This window comes from Rana temporaria, chromosome 12 (assembly GCF_905171775.1).
Source record: "Rana temporaria chromosome 12, aRanTem1.1, whole genome shotgun sequence".
Taxonomy (NCBI): Eukaryota; Metazoa; Chordata; class Amphibia; order Anura; family Ranidae; genus Rana; species Rana temporaria.
The window spans coordinates 39807151-39826686 of NC_053500.1; the positions used below are offsets into that span (position 1 = coordinate 39807151).

Consider the following 19536-nt stretch of genomic DNA (forward strand, 5'->3'; position numbering starts at 1 on the left):
AGAAGGTTAACTGCCACCTCAACACTGCATAAGTGGAAGGAGTAGTACACCCCATTACAAAGGGGCTTTAGGAACCACGTCCTCAGGCCAATTATAAATACACCCCCCACCACTGAACCATGTGACAGCCATTGTCTACACCAGGCATATGCAATTATTGGACCTCCAGCTGTTGGAAGACTACAAGTCCCATCATGCCTCTGGGTGTCATGTTTGTGACTGTCAGAATCTTGCTATGCCTCATGGGAATTGTAGTTCAACAGCTGGAGGTCCGCTAATTGCATATCCCTGGTCTACACCATATATATTCTATTACAAAGAGGCATTGGGTGCTCACCTAGCCCATGTGTCAGGGGGCCAGTAATCATTTGCTTAGAATGCATCCTGGAGAGCACAATGCTCCCACATACAGATGGGGCATTTCCAAACTGAGCAGCTGGGGGAGCTTTCAAGTGATATGTGCAGTGCACACATTTACCCAAGTGCAAACAATGATAAAAGTCTCAGATGTTAAATGAAAAAAAGGTTTATTTACACAAGTTAAATAACATAAAATAAGCTTGTTTCTTGCCATTACACAATGTTATTGCCAACAGATGACGGCTGTGGCAGACTACATTGGTTAATGTCCCTTGTCAGAAGTTTAAATTCTGAAGCCTGCTCCCTCCACTTGTACAGTACTGAACATGCCTGACCAACACCAAACTCTGGATGTAACTTCCAGAAAAAACAAAAAAAAAACTCCAGTATGTGAGCCCTGCCATCTCCCCATTGAGTTTCGTCACATTTTGGGGAATGAAACCCTTACCCAGCTTTGCAGATGTGCAATGACACCAGAGACTAACAAACTGGGGAACAAGTCACTGCTCAGAGAACACCGATCAGCCATACCATTATGACCACCTAATACTGAGTAGGTCCCTTTTGTCACCAGAGAGCCCTGACCCATCAAGGCATGGACTCCACTAGACCTCTGAAGGGGTGATATCTGGCACCAAGCCATCAGTAGCAGATCCTTACAGTCCTGCAAGTCAAACTGCCTCCTCCGGCTCACCTTTGTCCTTTCTGGTGCCATCACTTCCCCAGGTAAAAGATGAACATGCAACTTGGACAGCTACATGATGTAAAAAGTTGGATTCATCAGACTAGTCTGCCCTCTTCCATTGCTCTGTGGTACGTTTCTCAAGCGCCCATTGTAAGAGCTTTTGGTTGTGGACATGGGTCAACATGGCCACTCTTAACTGGTCTATGTAGCCCCACACGCAACAAACTGCGATGCACTGTGTGTTCCGACACCTTTCTAATGGATGCCGCATTTACCTTTTCAGCAATTTGAGCTACAGTAGCTTTACTGGATTGAGCCAGCTTCTGCTCCCCATCTGCAACAATGAGTCTTGGCCACCCATGACCCCGTCGCTGGTTCACCAGTTGTCCCTCCTTGGACCACTTATGATAGGTCAAGACCACTGCAGATCGGGAACATCCCACAAGAGCTGCAGTTTTGGAGATGCTCTCACCCAGGTGTCTGGCCATTACAATTTGGCCCTTGTCAAAATCACTCAAATCCTTACACTTGCCCATTCTCTTTCAATGCATCAACTTCAGGAACAACATGTTCACTCACTGGCTACTATAGCCCACCCACTTTCAGACAGTGTAAAGAGATGATCAATGTTATCACTTTACCTGTCAACGGTCATAATGTTATGGCTGATCGGTTTGTCACATGAAGCTATAAAATAGGACTGGCTCACGACTAAAAGGCTAACAGACATTGGTAAAGTTCTTTGAAGAGGCAGTTTAATCACAAAAATAGTTAAACTTCTGACAAGAGTAAATTCTTCATATTGCTACTCATTACAGAAAAGAATCCTTGGATAAGGTAAAAGCTGAGGTTATGTTGATCTTTAAAACCCATGGACTTTTAGTTGATCTTCTTTGGCCAGTCCAACCTAAAAAATAAAAATTGTAAAGGTTATTAAAAGCACGACTAACCAATACTACCCACCTACCATAGAGGGTACTTCACTGCCAGAGCGGTTTCTGTACAAGTTTAAAGCCATTTTAGGCTGGAAGTTTATGCAAATCCCCTAAAACACATTCAGAAAGCAGGCATTCTAGAGAGCAAGATAGTGATTGGGACATACATTTGGAACTAGACTAGAACAATGGATCATGATCAGAAAATCTTGGTTATAAAGCAAATTTTAAAGTTATAAAGTCTTGCCCCCCCCCCATTTAAATAACAAACATGTTCTACTTCCTGCTCTGTGCAGCCCAGATCCTCCTCTTTGGTCCCTCCTGCTGGAGTGCCCCCACAAGCAGCAGCTTGCTATGGGGCACCCAACAGAGCTGCAGCTGTGTCCAAACACTCACAGCAGTCAGAGCCAATGGCCCCCTCTGCTGTCTCAGCCAATCAGGAGGGAGAGCCCCAGCCAGCTGAGTGGTTGTATCAAGAGAGGGGCACACTGCTGCACAGAATGTATAGAATGCATCAAGATAGAAGCCTTCTGCCTTTAGAATCACTTTAAGGCATAAACTAAACAACCAAGCTGGTAAAATGAAAGATGGTTGGTTTGGTTATGCCAAGTAAAGATACCCAATGAGCCATGTCAAGTTATAAAACTGTATTTGCACCCTATATTTTCCATAGGCAATGCTTTAAAAAGCCCCTGCAGGTCAGTGGCTGGGTTAGCCATGAATGGCTTAGAATTTATTACCCTCACCAGTGGTGCCCATTACTTTTTAATCAAGGTCTGCCTAATCATGTGATCACCGATTGGGGACTGGTTCCTGATTATGCGACAGCCAATCATTCGTACAGATAGCCATCTAAATACATCAGTTGTGAAAACCGACGCCCAAAGATGCACATCTGTGGCACGTGGGTGTTGGAGCCAAGATCTGATCAGTGCCTCAAATTTTCATGCGATCAGCACGGCAGCCAGGAAACTACCATTTTCAAAAAGAAAAATTATGAAGGCCGCCATTGTCAAGTTCAGGCTTTTAACGTGAAATTTAATCATTCGAGGTGGGACAATATTTTGTACAAACATTAGCAATGCTCTGTGCAGATTGTACCAAATAGGGAAGCAGCAAAAGCCAGCAGATATTGATAACTGTACACCTTCCTCTCATCTGCACCTCAAACTTCATTATACAAGTAAAATGGCTTCCAACTCCCACACTATACTGCAGACATCCCTTAATAGCAATGAAATAGCAATGAACGAGCCTTACCTCCACAAGGAACTGGCAAGCATTCTTGCGCTGGTCACCTTGAAGCTGGATCACCTCTCCGTATTCAGGGTGTTCAACAACGGTACCATTGCAAGCAAATTTCTGTAGAAAATAGAAGAAATATTAAGACTCCGCCACTGGCAGCTACATGTGCTACAAATACTAAATGACCTTTATGAGGATTTACCTTCTTGAAAGCTTTAACTAGTTTCTTTTTGTCGTAGTCATCCGCAATGCCTTGAACGGTTGTGAGAGTTTTCCTGCCGTTTCTTTGCTGGATTCTTATATGGATAGAATCCTCTGTCCCAGCTGGGAGCCAGTCATCACCTTTACTTGCATCAGCAAAGGGGTCTGCAATTAAAAAACAAACAAAAATACATAAGACCAACGCATTAAATTGAGAAACCGACGTGACCAGACAGGCTGAGCCACACATAACCAGAGACTCAAATACAACAACCAATTGCCAAGAGCCAAAGAGCAAAAGTCCAGAATGTACCCAAAAATCTAAGGATCAGCTAAACCAATAGGGATTCTCATTTCAAATGCCCTACATTTTGTCTAGACAATTTACACCCATAATTTGATATAGATTCTTTAAAGTAGAAGAAAAAGACAACCCTCATGCAATTTAGGGACATTAACCCCGCACAGTGGAGTCTGACCAGAGCCAGTCACAGCTACAACAGGCGAAAGATGCATGTATAATATCTATACATAAGGAGCCCCTAACTGGCAGCACCACAGTGCAAAGGAGGATTCTCTAAAAAATATTCAATAAAGGCTTTAAACTTCTGTTTGCCGTGTAGCTTTATGGTACCATAATACCCAAAGTGGACCTTCACCCAATGATGGGCTGCCTTGCCATCCCTTAATTTGTGCTGGAAACCAACCACCTATCTGCCCCCTGCCTGTGTGCAGATGCATTACAGGGCTTAAGCACCAAAGGAGCCCTGCAACACATCTTTACATGCTGTGCCCCCCCTCCCCCATACAATGTATGTCACCCACACAAGGATTGCAACCAGGAATATCTGAATATTTCCATATTTGCCCCCCCAAGGCCCAGAAGAGCCCAACTATTATCCTGGCACCTGAGGAGGAATCACTCAACATTTTAAGCGGCCTGAAGATCAGCTTTAAAGGAGTTATAAAGGCAGGTTTTTATCCCAATGCATCCCTTGCGTTAAGATAAAAAACCTGTGTAGTGGCCACACCAGCACCCAATACTTACCTGAACTCCATCTCCGTTCACAAATCCCTTGGTCATCCAGGACTCACCCTCTGATTGGCTGAGATACAGCAGCACCATTGGCTGTAAAATTCAGTTAATCAGAAGAGGGGGCGGGGCCAAACAGCAGATCCGTGTCTGAATGGACACAGAGCTGCTGCAGCACTCACATGAGGGAGGGGCCAGGAGCAGGGAAGAGGGACCAGAGAAGAGGAAGATCTGGGCTGCTTTGTTCAAAACCATTAATGGCGGTTCACACAAAAGCAGCTTCAAAGTCACCCGACTCTAAAGCCATCCTGCACAGTGTGACCTTAGCGCTGCTTGCAAACGACTACTTTAGAAGAAGTCAATACAAGCCACCCCATAGTACATGATCCCTTTTTCAAGCCAGAGCAACTTGAGCCGTCCCTATTAGAACGATTCCATTGTACCGAAAGGAGTGTGAATTGTCAGGATGAGAAGTCGCCCGTGTGTGAACCAGTGTCGTCAAGACTAGACGACCCATCAAAATTGGTAACAAAAGCGATGCGTCTGTTGCCGCCATCTTGCTACATCCCAAACTCATCCACAGTAAGGATACACCAAGGTGCCAAGCGGACATCTTGTTACACCCACTGGAGATTTGCATTTCACACTTATTTTTAACAGATCCAATGTCAAATACAGCATTCAGAAATCTGACAGACTGTTCAGATGTTGAATTTTAAAAGCGGCAAAAACCTGTTGATCTCACAGGTTTTCTAATCGGACAGAACACTGCTGCTTTTATAATTCAACATGTAAACAGTCCAATACGATTCTAAATACTGCATTTCACCATATATGCTCCGTTTACTGTTAAATAATGGAAATGCAAAACTCTGGCGGGTGTAACAAGATGTCCGCTTACCCCCTTCTCTGTATCCTTACTGTGAAGGAGCGCGGAGTGTAGCAAGATGTCTGCAACAGAACGCCATTTCCGTTAAAAATTGACAGGTTGCCAAATCTGATGAAACGCCGACAGAGCAGATAAATATGTTAAAAACAAGACTTTGCAATCACTTTAAAGTGGAGGTTCACCCTATAAAAAATGTCTAACACTACATCCAGCACCGTACTGCATATAAAAGGACACAGGCCTTTTTTTTTTTTTTTGCCGTAGATATCGTTTAGCCGTGGAATTCACCGTGGGTCGGCTCTATTCGGCGCCTGTGCTGAATAGAGCCGACCTTCTTTCGGGAAGTCTTGACGCGCTGTGTGCGCGTCATCGTTTAGCATGTCAATCAATTGGCATGACAATAGGAACGCCCACTCCCGCGAGCCCTACACGGAAGCTGCGGTGAATTCCACAGCTAAACGATATCTACTGCAAAAAAAAAAAAAAAAAATGGTCAGTGTCATTTTATATGCAGCACGGTGCTGGATGTAGTGTTAGAATTTTTTTATAGGGTGAACCTCCCCTTTAAAGGGGAGGTTCACCCTAAAAACGACTCTTATTACACTGGCCCCCCACATTACAATACGATTATGCCTATTAAGTTTTTTTTGATGCTGTACATACCTTCGTACAGCATATTCACCCGTGGCTTCCGGGTTGCGAGTCCCGCGGGAGTGGGCGTTGCTAACATGCTGGTGAATGACGTTTTGACAAAAAACGAGCTCCCTCGTCGCGATTGGCGAAAGGAGCCGAACGGCTAGTCGGCGCATCGCGGTTCGGCTCCTTTCGTCAAACGTGATGCGGCTTACGCGACGGGGGGAGCTCGTTTTTTGTCAAAACGTCAATCACCAGCATGTTAGGAACGCCCACTCCCGAAGGACTCGCAACCTGGAAGCCACGGGTGAATATGCTGTATCAAGGTATGTACAGCATAAAAAAAAAAACCTAATAGGCATAATCGTATTGTGATGTGGGGGGGCAGTGTAATAAGAGAAAGTCGTTTTTAGGGTGAACCTCCCCTTTAAGTAGAAGGCAACACTTCCCATTCTTAAGGTGGTTACAACCCGACAAGTTTTTTACTCATCTGTGTCCCATTGGGAGGATTTTCCTTCACTTCCTGTCCCAAAGTGGAAACAGGAAGTGAGGAAATCCCTTCAAAGTGGGGGGGGGGGAGATCTCAGAAGCAGTGTCCCCCTTGCAGTATTTCCCATCCCTGGCAGGAACAGTGGGGACCTCTGGATTTACCTGAGAAGATCTTGTGTAACATGTGCTGTTCTGGGGTCAGAGCAAAATGTGGGATTCTTTTATATTCACCTTTGATGAGAAAGGTAAGTGGGATAAACCGGTGAATCTCCACAACAGGGGGGGCACACACACACGCATTGAGGCTCTGCACCCCTATAGGCAATTCTGAGTCCCCACAATCCTAAATCTGGCAAGAAACATAATGTGTTTGGGGTGCCATTCAGGATTTTGATGTAACTGGCATACAGGAAATATAAAAACATTGGTTTAGGGCCAAAATGTGGCCCCCACAAGCTTCAACACGTCAAAAGTGCATACAGGAGCCATTCCAGGGAATGAAGGGCCCTTTGTTCTACACACTTTAATATGTGAACTGCACTTTGGAAATCACTAGCAAAGCAACGTGTGAAATGGGCTTGTGTTGATTGTTAAGCCTCGAGTGCTCCCTTTAGTTTTCTACATTATACAGGATAACCAGAGGAAAGGGAAAAAAAAAAAGCCAGTTAAAAAAAAAAAAAAAGCCACTGGTGACATAAGAAATGACTGGAGGGAAGGCTCGGCCAGACGAGCGCAGATCAGGCCACTGCTATCAATCACCGAAGACGCAGGCTGGGCCAGGCACCTCCCACTACAGGGAGGAGACGAGGTGAGATCCGAAGCCACGCCCAGCGCGTCACTAGGCCGGGTGAAGAAAGGAAGCTCAGAGCGGTGAAGGAGGCGGCCGCCGCCATCTTGTTGCGCCTCATCCGCGCCAGTCCAGCGATGAGAGCCCCGAGCTTTTCCCCCCCCCCCCCCCCGAATCCTCACTAGTCACTAGGAGAGGCCCGGGTCAGCCTGACCCACACAGGCCGCCATGTCTCTATCACACCCCGTCTATATAAAATGCGAATAAAAACTAAACTCTCCTCCCATAGTCATAACAACACACCGCCCGTGCTTCCCTACACGGAGCCCGCACGAGAGCCACAGAGGCGCCCCGCCGGTATTCCCCTCCCAGAGACACACGGGGGCACTGCTCAGGTACTCACCGAAAGATGTGAGGTTCTGGATAGCGGACATACGATAGGATGGAGATTCCTTGGTGGGAACAGCGGAGAGCTCTGGATACAACCGAGTTGAGGGCTTGTGTAACACGTACACAAGGAAATGGCCGCGCCCGCTTTTATACCCTGTGCTGGTATCGGTTACGTCAGCACGTCGGGGGGGGGGAGACGCACCCTGTCCCGCCCTTGTAGGGGCGGGGTGAAGATGCCTTTGTGATGGGGGAGGGGTAGCGTGTCCGCCATCTTAGGAGTGGGCAACGACGACACCTAGATAGTAGTCCTCACACACCGCCTTGTATGTGTTGTGAGCCGGTGTGTGTGTGTGTGTGTGTAAATGTATATCGTTAGAAAGTGTAACACAGAGCCCGGGGGTGTTCCACTGATTAGAGAGACCCTGTCACATTGTTCATGGAGTGTCTGCTCACCTCAACTATTGCAACACAACCCCTCCCCCCTTCCCCTCATATACACAGAGCCCTTCCCCCACCACAGCCTTTGTCATTTGCTTAGACCCCTTTCACGTTGAGGCGCTTTTGGGCATAAAAACAGCGCCTGAAAAATACATCCCCTGCAGACATACTGTGAGAGCCAGAGAGTGCTTTCACATTGAGGTGGAGAGCGCAGGACCGTAGAAAAAGGGAGCATACAACCTCCAATGGCCAAGCCTGAGCACTCTCACATGACGGAGGAGGTGACCTTTCACCCATGTGTAAGATCTGACATGGAGCTGGCCTTCAGGAGAATTTGTAACTGGTCTCTAAAGATATAAAACACTGTACACAGGTCCCTGTAATGGAACATACTGAATACAGAACCCCAAAATGGAAGACACCGTAAACAGGTCCCCACATTGAAAGACACTACACAGGTCCCCACAATGGAAGACACCGTACACAGGTCCCCACAATGGAAGACACCGTACACAGGTCCCCACAATGGAAGACACCGTACACAGGTCCCCACAATAGAAGACATCGTACACAGGTCCCCACAATAGAAGACGCCGTACACGGGTCCCCACAATGGAAGACACCGTACACGGGTCCCCACAATGAAAGACACCGTTCACGGGTCCCCACAATGGAAGACACCGTACACAGGTCCCCACAATGGAAGACACCGTACACGGGTCCCCACAATGGAAGAAACCGTACACGGGTCCCCAAAATGGAAGACACCGTACACGGGTCCCCACAATGGAAGACACCGTACACAGGTCCCCGCAATGGAAGACACCGTACACGGGTCCCCACAATGGAAGACACCATACACGGGTCCCCACAATGGAAGACACTGTACACAGGTCCCCACAATGGAAGAAACCGTACACAGGTCCCCACATTGAAAGACACTACACAGGTCCCCACAATGGAAGACACCGTACACAGGTCCCCACAATGGAAGAAACCATACACAGGTCCCCACAATGAAAGACACCGTACACAGGTCCCCACAATGGAAGACAACGCACACGGGTCCCCACAATGGAAGACACCGTACACAGGTCCCCACAATGGAAGACACCGTACACGGGTCCCCACAATGGAAGACACCGTACACAGGTCCCCACAATGGAAGACAACGCACACGGGTCCCCACAATGGAAGACACCGTACACAGGTCCCCACAATGAAAGACACCGTACACGGGTCCCCACAATAGAAGACACCGTACACAGGTCCCCACAATGGAAGACACCATACACAGGTCCCCACAATAGAAGACACCGTACACAGGTCGCCACAATAGAAGACACCGTACACAGGTCCCCACAATAGAAGACACCGTACACAGGTCCCCACAATGGAAGACACCGTACACAGGTCCCCACAATAGAAGACACCGTACACAGGTCCCCACAATAGAAGACACCGTACACAGGTCCCCACAATAGAAGACACCATACACGGGTCCCCACAATAGAAGACACCATACACGGGTCCCCACAATAGAAGACACCGTACACAGGTCCCCAAAATGGAAGACACCGTACACAGGTCCCCACAATAGAAGACACCGTACACAGGTCCCCACAATGGAAGACACTGTACACAGGTCCCCACAATAGAAGACACCGTACACGGGTCCCCACAATGGAAGACACTGTACACAGGTCCCCACAATAGAAGACACCGTACACAGGTCCCCACAATTGAAGACACCGTACACAGGTCCCCACAATAGAAGACACCGTACACAGGTCCCCACAATGGAAGACACCGTACACAGGTCCCCACAATGGAAGACACCGTACACAGGTCCCCACAATGGAAGACACCGTACACGGGTCCCCACAATGGAAGACACTACACAGGTCCCCACAATAGAAGACACCGTACACAGGTCCCCACAATGGAAGACACCGTACACAGGACCCCACAATAGAAGACACCGTACACAGGTCCCCAAAATGGAAGACACCGTACACAGGTCCCCACAATAGAAGACACCGTACACAGGTCCCCACAATGGAAGACACCGTACACAGGTCCCCACAATGGAAGACACCGTACACAGGTCCCCACAATAGAAGACACCATACACAGGTCCCCACAATGGAAGACACCGTACACAGGTCCCCACAATGGAAGACACCGTACACGGGTCCCCACAATGGAAGACACTGTACACAGGTCCCCATAATGGAAGACACCGTACACGGGTCCCCACAATGGAAGACACTGTACACAGGTCCCCACAATGGAAGACACCGTACACAGGTCCCCACAATGGAAGACACCGTACACAGGTCCCCACAATGGAAGACACCGTACACGGGTCCCCACAATGGAAGACACCGTACACAGGTCCCCACAATGGAAGACACCATACACAGGTCCCCACAATGGAAGACACCGTACACAGGTCCCCACAATGGAAGACACTGTACACAGGTCCCCACAATAGAAGACACCGTACACGGGTCCCCACAATGGAAGACACCGTACACAGGTCCCCACAATGGAAGACACCATACACAGGTCCCCACAATAGAAGACACCGTACACAGGTCCCCACAATGGAAGACACCATACACAGGTCCCCAAAATGGAAGACACTGTACTGTACACAGGTCCCCACAATGGACACACTGTACACAGGTCCCCACAATGGACACACTGTACACAGGTTCCCACAATGGAAGACACCGTACACAGGTCCCCACAATGGAAGACAACGTACACAGGTCCCCACAACACTTTACACAGGTCCCCACAATGGAAGACACCGTACACAGATCCCCACAATGGAAGACACTGTACACAGGTCCCCACAATAGAAGACACCGTACACGGGTCCCCACAATGGAAGACACCGTACACAGGTCCCCACAATGGAAGACACCATACACAGGTCCCCACAATAGAAGACGCCGTACACGGGTCCCCACAATGGAAGACACCGTACACGGGTCCCCACAATGGAAGAAACCGTACACGGGTCCCCACAATGGAAGACACCGTACACGGGTCCCCACAATGGAAGACACCGTACACGGGTCCCCACAATGGAAGACATCGTACATAGGTCCCCACAATGGAAGAAACCGTACACGGGTCCCCACAATGGAAGACACCGTACACGGGTCCCCACAATGGAAGACACCGTACACCGGTCCCCACAATGGAAGAAACCGTACACAGGTCCCCACAATGAAAGACACCGTACACAGGTCCCCACAATGGAAGACAACGCACACGGGTCCCCACAATGGAAGACACCGTACACAGGTCCCCACAATGAAAGACACCATACACGGGTCCCCACAATAGAAGACACCGTACACAGGTCCCCACAATGGAAGACACCATACACAGGTCCCCACAATAGAAGACACCGTACACAGGTCCCCACAATAGAAGACACCGTACACAGGTCCCCACAATAGAAGACACCGTACACAGGTCCCCACAATGGAAGACACCATACACGGGTCCCCACAATAGAAGACACCGTACACAGGTCCCCAAAATGGAAGACACCGTACACAGGTCCCCACAATAGAAGACACCGTACACAGGTCCCCACAATGGAAGACACCGTACACAGGTCCCCACAATAGAAGACACCATACACGGGTCCCCACAATAGAAGACACCATACACGGGTCCCCACAATAGAAGACACCGTACACAGGTCCCCAAAATGGAAGACACCGTACACAGGTCCCCACAATAGAAGACACCGTACACAGGTCCCCACAATGGAAGACACTGTACACAGGTCTCCACAATAGAAGACACCGTACACGGGTCCCCACAATGGAAGACACTGTACACAGGTCCCCACAATAGAAGACACCGTACACAGGTCCCCACAATAGAAGACACCATACACAGGTCCCCACAATAGAAGACACCGTACACAGGTCCCCACAATGGAAGACACCGTACACAGGTCCCCACAATGGAAGACACCGTACACAGGTCCCCACAATGGAAGACACCATACACGGGTCCCCACAATGGAAGACACTACACAGGTCCCCACAATAGAAGACACCGTACACAGGTCCCCACAATGGAAGACACCGTACACAGGACCCCACAATAGAAGACACCGTACACAGGTCCCCAAAATGGAAGACACCGTACACAGGTCCCCACAATAGAAGACACCGTACACAGGTCCCCACAATGGAAGACACCGTACACAGGTCCCCACAATGGAAGACACCGTACACAGGTCCCCACAATAGAAGACACCATACACAGGTCCCCACAATGGAAGACACCGTACACAGGTCCCCACAATGGAAGACACCGTACACGGGTCCCCACAATGGAAGACACTGTACACAGGTCCCCACAATGGAAGACACCGTACACGGGTCCCCACAATGGAAGACACTGTACACAGGTCCCCACAATGGAAGACACCGCACACGGGTCCCCACAATGGAAGACACCGTACACAGGTCCCCACAATGGAAGACACCGTACACGGGTCCCCACAATGGAAGACACCGTACACAGGTCCCCACAATGGAAGACACCGTACACGGGTCCCCACAATGGAAGACACCGTACACAGGTCCCCACAATGGAAGACACCATACACAGGTCCCCACAATGGAAGACACCGTACACAGGTCCCCACAATGGAAGACACTGTACACAGGTCCCCACAATAGAAGACACCGTACACGGGTCCCCACAATGGAAGACACCGTACACAGGTCCCCACAATGGAAGACACCATACACAGGTCCCCACAATAGAAGACACCGTACACAGGTCCCCACAATGGAAGACACCATACACAGGTCCCCAAAATGGAAGACACTGTACTGTACACAGGTCCCCACAATGGACACACTGTACACAGGTCCCCACAATGGACACACTGTACACAGGTTCCCACAATGGAAGACACCGTACACAGGTCCCCACAATGGAAGACAACGTACACAGGTCCCCACAACACTTTACACAGGTCCCCACAATGGAAGACACCGTACACAGATCCCCTACAATGGAAGACACTGTACACAGGTCCCCACAACACTGTACACATGTCCCCACAATGGAAGACACGGTACACAGGTCCCCACAATCAAAGACCCCATACACAGGTTGCTGTAATGGAAGACATTGTATACACCAGTGTTCCTCAACCTTTCTTCAGTCAAGGCACTCTTTAAAATAATGCACCATCTCGAGAACAATGCACATTCATAGAACACTTTTTTTTGTGGGAACTGATGGTACAGCTTCGAGGATGGGAGGGTGAATGAAAGGTCCACCTCATCAATTCATAGAAACACTTTTCATTGTGGGAACCAATAGCACGGCTTCTATGAATGGAGGATGAATGAAAGGTCAGAGCCCTCCATTCATAGAGCACTTTTCATTGTGGGAACCGATAGTACAGTTTCTATGACTACAAGAGAGGAGGATGAACGAAAAAATGGCATGCTTTTCATTATGAGAACTGATAATATAGTTCCAAGGATGGGAGGATGAATGAAAGGTCCACCTCCTCCATTCATGGAGCGCTTTTCATTGTGGGAACTGATTTGCATAAATGGAGAAGGGGGCAGAAAGGGCCGGCATAGTCTACATGTGCCTGTGACAGGTGGTGGCGCTTGTATTAACCCCCACTGCACCAGAAGATCACAGCTGCCAGGGTATCTGGGGGCAGAGGGGTGAAGATTTCAAGGAATAGAGCAACCACCAGCACACGGGACACATACAACATACATGCTGTTGGTGCTAATAAGGCCCATATGCTGATTTAAGAAAAAATAAATACATTTTAGCTTTAAAGCAAATCTATGTACTGTATGTATCTCCAGCTAGCAATGATTGTACCAGCTATCATACCAATGATGGTAGGGACCTTTAAAACATCATACGGACTTCAGACCCATAGCTATTCTGTAGATCTGTGACTGTTAATAACTGACTAATACAAACATTTTATAGGATTGAGTTATTTTTCATCACACAGCTTTTGTATCCTTGGCTCTGTTTGTTATGTATGCCCTTATCCAAAATGGCTGCCACCCTGTCCTTGTGAAAGTGTGGGGAGTGTCTAGCACAAGGAGGAGTTTGCATTGTAATCCCAAAGCAGTGATGTCATCTAGATGTCTCCAGCCAAGGGACTTCCGAGAAAACTGTTTGTTTACTGTTACTTAGTAGATTTCCCTTCATTCTACGTCACATGAATAGAATTCACGTTTGGATTGCATAACTCACCCTCTAACTTTTCACGTTTACTTCCGTTGTTACCAAATAGACTGCAGAACATTAAAGTTACAAACTATAATATGTTCATATAATTAAACTGGCCATACACTAGTACAGGGGTGCCCAACCAGTGGCCCGCGGAGCCCTATGATGTGGCCCGCGACCTCCTGCTCCGGGATGGCAGGTTGACAAGCCCAGATGGCAGGTTGCCGACCTGCCATCCCAGAGCATCAGTGTAAAAGCAGCCTCAGGCCCCTTTCACACAATCGGTCTGACCCAATTGGACCCTCCTTTCACCTCTATGGATCGGCAGATGTAAAGAGACTTGTGTCCGTTTTACCCCCGCCTATCTCAAATACGATCTGCTAAAAAAACAAAAGCGGATCAGTCCACTTCCATCTGATCGTATCAAAGGGCCCATAGAGAAGAATGGTCTGTATCTGTGCTCACTCTACATATGCAAAGTGGACACAGACCTGTCATCTGCCCGCTCCGCTCATTGTGGCCTGCGACTGGTTACCAAGTCGCTTAAAGCGAGAGTTCACCCTAAAAAAAATTTTTAAGATTAGATTGATGCTCATTTTGTCAAGGGGAATCGTTTTTTTTTAAAACGAAGCAGTACTTACCGTTTTAGAGAGCGATCTTCTCCGCCGCTTCCGGTTATGGTCTTTGGGACTGGGCGTTCCTTCTTGATTGACAGTCTTCCGACAGGCTTCCGGCGGTCGCATCTATCGCGTCACGAGTAGCCGAAAGAAGCCGAACGTCGGTGCGGCTCTATACGACGCCTGCGCACCGACGTTCGGCTACTTTCGGAAAATCGTGACGCGATAGATGCGACCGTCGAAAGCCTGTCAATCAAGAAGGAACGCCCAGTCCCGCAGCCCATACCCGGAAGCGGCGGAGAAGATGTATCTCTAAAACGGTAAGTACGGCTTCGATTTAAAAAAAACTACCCATTCCCCTAGACTAATATGCAAATTATTGTGGTAAAACGGGTTTTAGAACCCAGGTCTTGCCCCAGGGAACATGTATCAATGGAAAACAAAGTTTTAAAAACGGTCATTTTTTCTGGAGCAGTTATTTTAATGATGCTTAAAGTGAAAACAAATTTGAAAAATTCCTTTAAATATCGTACCTTCTTGGTGTCTATAGTATGCCTGTGAAGTGGCACGTGTTTAGAACTGTCCCTGCACAAAATGAGATTACTATAAAAAAGTAATTTAAATGGCTTTTAAGGGGTGCGGCAGTCCAGGACCTTCTTCTATCCAATGCACCTGTGCATAGCCAGCACCTTTTTGGTTTAGTGGGACGGAAGCAAAGCCAAGGGATCAGCAGTTTTTAGAGTGGTATAATTTCTCACTGCAGCAGCTGGGGCAGGGAAATTTGCCTGGTACAATCTGCCATCGGTGTACTGATAGTAGATTTCCCGCAAGTACTTGGCTGTGACACACCTAATTCTACACCTTCAGTCCTATCAGTGCAGACTTCAGAGAGGACTGAGGGTATAGTTGGGTTGGAGATCCCAGCTGATGAGGAGCAAGGAGAGGTCCGCTTTGGTCTTTGGCATGGGTCTTCAAGGTACGCTTGCCAACGAACTGCATGGCAGGTCGACATATGTCCGGTCAAGCATGTGGTGCCCAAGCAGGTGATGTTTTGGCCATGCGAGATACGCTTGAGACATATGTTGCAAATAGCAGCGGTGCGATCTGATGCACTCATCTCAAATAAGGCCCACACCAAAGAACTTTTGGAATAACGCTGAGAGACAATAGCACCCTGCACATGCGTAGCTCTGCGTTGTGATGCAGTCGGTGTGCTGCCCTTAAGCTGGCCCCTGGAGGGCATCCTGCCTCGTTGGAGATGTGCCTGTGCCTCCTCCTCCTCCTCCTCTCTCCTATCAGGCACCCACATAAAGTCAGTGACCTCATCATCCCCTCCCTCCTCATCACTGTAGAAAACCTGGCAGTATACTGCAGCTGGGGGAACATGACTGCCAGATTGCTGTCCTTCTTGGGCACCCCCTCTCTCTGGGCTCACGTTACTGCCTTCCTCTAGCTATGTACCATCATCGGAACCTTCAAAATGTGCACATCCTCCTGCAGCATGTACCTAACACTGTGGTCAAACAGTTCGGGGGACTCTTTAGGAGGACATGGTGGGGCTAGGGAATGAGTGACTGATGCCATTGAACAGAGGGAAGAGGCCGCGTTGGCAGCTGCTTTGCCAGACAAAGTACGTTGAGCCTGGGTAAGAGAGAATGAGCGCGTCCCATGGCCACGTGCTGATGAGGATGCACCGTGTCCACGACCAGCACTGTTGCCTCTAGACGCAGAGCCTGCTTGCCCTCTTTTATCGGCTCGTGACTCTCTGCCTCTCCTTGTTGTACTTCCAGACATACTAATGGCCTGCAGAGGACACAGACAGTACACCACGTGAAAGTACTTGCAGCAATATACCCTGCCTGTAGTATTAATATGAGCAGATCCCTGCTTCTAAGAGTAAATATGAGAAACACCAGCTTTACGTTAGGTGCACAATGTGCAGAGGACACAGACAGTACACACACCACGTAGATTTCGGTGCACACTGCAGAGGACACAGACAGTACACACACCACGTAGCTTTAGGTGTACACTGCAGAGGACACAGACAGTACACACACCATGTAGCTTTAGGTGCACACGTGAAAGTACTTGCAGCAATATACCCTGCCTGTAGTATTAATATGAGCAGATCCCTGCTTCTAGGAGTAAATATGAGAAACACCAGCTTTACGTTAGGTGCACAATGTGCAGAGGACACAGACAGTACACACACCATGTAGCTTTAGGTGCACACTGCAGAGGACATGACAGCAGTACACACACCACGTAGCTTTAGGTGCACACTGCAGAGGACACGACAACAGTACACACACCACGTAGCTTTAGGTGCACACTGCAGAAGACACAGACAGTACACCACGTGAAAGTACTTGCAGCAATATACCCTGCCTGTAGTTTTAATATGAAAAGATCTCTGCTTTTAGGAGTAAATATGAGAAACTCCAGCTTTACGTTAGGTGCACAATGTGCAGAGGACACAGACAGTACACACACCACGTAGCTTTAGGTGCACACTGCAGAGGACACAGGCAGTACACCACATGAGAATACTGCAGCTAGCACAATCACCTGCCTGCCTGTCAGTAAATTAGGAAGAGCGGATCTAGCTAAACTTTACAGTGTATAAATATATATACTAGAGGTGCACCGAAATGGAAATTTCAGAACCGAAACGAAACCGAAATAAAAAAAAATGTCAGGCCGAAACCGAAAATGACCCATACCAAAAATGACAGTATATATTTTAAATAAAATGGTGGTGCGGGTACAGCGTGGCTCTATCTGGTGGTGCGGGTACAGTGTGGCTCTATCTGGTGGTGCGGGTACAGCGTGGCTCTATTTGGTGGTGCGGGTACAGTGTGGCTCTATCTGGTGGTGCTGGGGCTATTAGTTCCCCCAGCACAGTCCTCTTTCTATTTCCATGTCTCCTGTAGTACTGTACATGATTTTTTCTGAGTTTTCTCTTTTTCCCCCCGGCCTAGCTTTCTTCTCTCCTGTCCTGTGCTGCAGACATGCCGACATGAGAAAGGGGGAGGAACAGTGGCGTCACTAGGGTTGGTGTCACCTGGTGCGGTAAAACATGGTGTCATCCCCCCCCCCCCCCTGAAATTCTGATTAATTTGATTTTGGAACTGACCTGCTGTCACGGTGTGCTGCTTGCTGGACGGGATCTTATGGCCGCAGGCAAGATGCTGTGACCTGCCGACAACAAGTCGTGTTGCTACAAGGCCCTGTAGTTGGCAAGCAGAAAACAGTAGCTGAAAAGGAGAAGCACTCCGCAGGGGGGGGGGGACATGATGTAATTGGTTGCTAGCATGCTGGCAGTCCTAGCAACCAATGACAGCTCTCAGCAGAGATGTGTCCCATCAAATGCTGCCACTGTGCCCATCAAATGCCGCCACTTTGCCCATCAAATGCAGCCACTTGTGCCCCATCAAATGCAGCCACTGTGCCTGTAAAATGCCGCCACATGTGCCCCATCAAATGCAGCCACTTGTGCCCCATCAAATGCAGCCACTGTGCCTGTAAAATGCCGCCACATGTGCCCCATCAAATGTAGCCACTTGTGCCCCATCAAATGCAGCCACTGTGCCTGTAAAATGCCGCCACATGTGCCCCATCAAATGCAGCCACTTGTGCCCCATCAAATGCAGCCACTGTGCCCGTCAAATGCCGCCACATGTGCCCCATCAAATGTAGCCACTTGTGCCCCATCAAATGCAGCCACTGTGCCTGTAAAATGCCGCCACATGTGCCCCATCAAATGCAGCCACTTGTGCCCCATCAAATGCAGCCACTGTGCCCGTCAAATGCCGCCACATGTGCCCCATCAAATGCAGCCACTTGTGCCCCATCAAATGCCGCCACTTGTGCCCATCAAATGCAGCCACCTGTGCCCTCATCAAATGCTGCCACTGTGCCCCCCACCCCCCTTATCAGACCAGCTCAGGGCACCGGACACAAGCACTCCTTATCACACCAGCTCTGGGCGTCTCGCCTGTGTGACTGACACCACCCCCCCCCCCCCATAGGGCTCCGGAGGAAACCTCATCGCAAGCAGACCTCACTGCCCGCACTAGCTCTGGGCCGGGGCGAGTACACATTACAGGCAGCTGGAGGGAAGGAACACTCCCGGGCGGAGAAACTTTTAGGTTTAGCAGAGCAGAGCAGAGGGGAGGACCCGGAAGAAACAGAGCCAGGCGCAGCTGCGGTGCACGTCTGTGTGTGAGAGCCGCGCTGGAGTGAGAAGGAGCAGGGGAGACTGTGAGGGGCGCGTCGGGACAATACACAACGTCACCCAGCGGGATGACCCCGCCCCTTTTCGGCACCATTATCGGCAAGATTTTCTGTTTCGGCATAGTGGGGAAAACACCATTTTCGGCCGATATGTTTCGGCGGCCGAAATTTCGGTGCATCCCTAATATATACAACACCTGGGATGCATATATATCCTCTACACACTGTTAACTTTAAATGACTAGCCTGCCTGCCTGCCTGCTCTATCTATCTACCTATAAAAAATGACACTCTCTCTCTCTGTCTTCTCTCTCATAACCACCGCAAC

General features: G+C 48.9%; 1 protein-coding gene across 1 annotated transcript; it reads right to left on the reverse strand.

Annotated features, from left to right (window-relative positions):
* Positions 1-510: 510 nt before the first annotated feature.
* EIF1 (eukaryotic translation initiation factor 1) lies at positions 511-7788 on the reverse strand. Its single transcript, XM_040331425.1, has 4 exons — positions 7661-7788; positions 3428-3591; positions 3241-3342; positions 511-1952 (listed from the first exon to the last, which is right to left on the reverse strand). Exons 1-4 carry the CDS (start codon positions 7689-7691, stop codon positions 1908-1910), a joined length of 342 nt encoding a protein of 113 aa, XP_040187359.1. The 5' UTR covers positions 7692-7788; the 3' UTR covers positions 511-1907.
* Between the last annotated feature and the right edge of the window lie 11748 nt (positions 7789-19536).

What these genes read in the sequence shown, in the direction of transcription:
- EIF1 (XM_040331425.1), bottom strand. Translation starts at nt 7,691, where the DNA reads ATGTCCGCTATCCAGAACCTCACATCTTTCG. An exon ending in CCAGAACCTCACATCTTTCG is followed by an intron (nt 3,592 to 7,660) that starts GTGAGTACCTGA and finishes TTTTAATTGCAG; the next exon opens with ACCCCTTTGCTGATGCAAGT. An exon ending in TAGTTAAAGCTTTCAAGAAG is followed by an intron (nt 3,343 to 3,427) that starts GTAAATCCTCAT and finishes TATTTTCTACAG; the next exon opens with AAATTTGCTTGCAATGGTAC.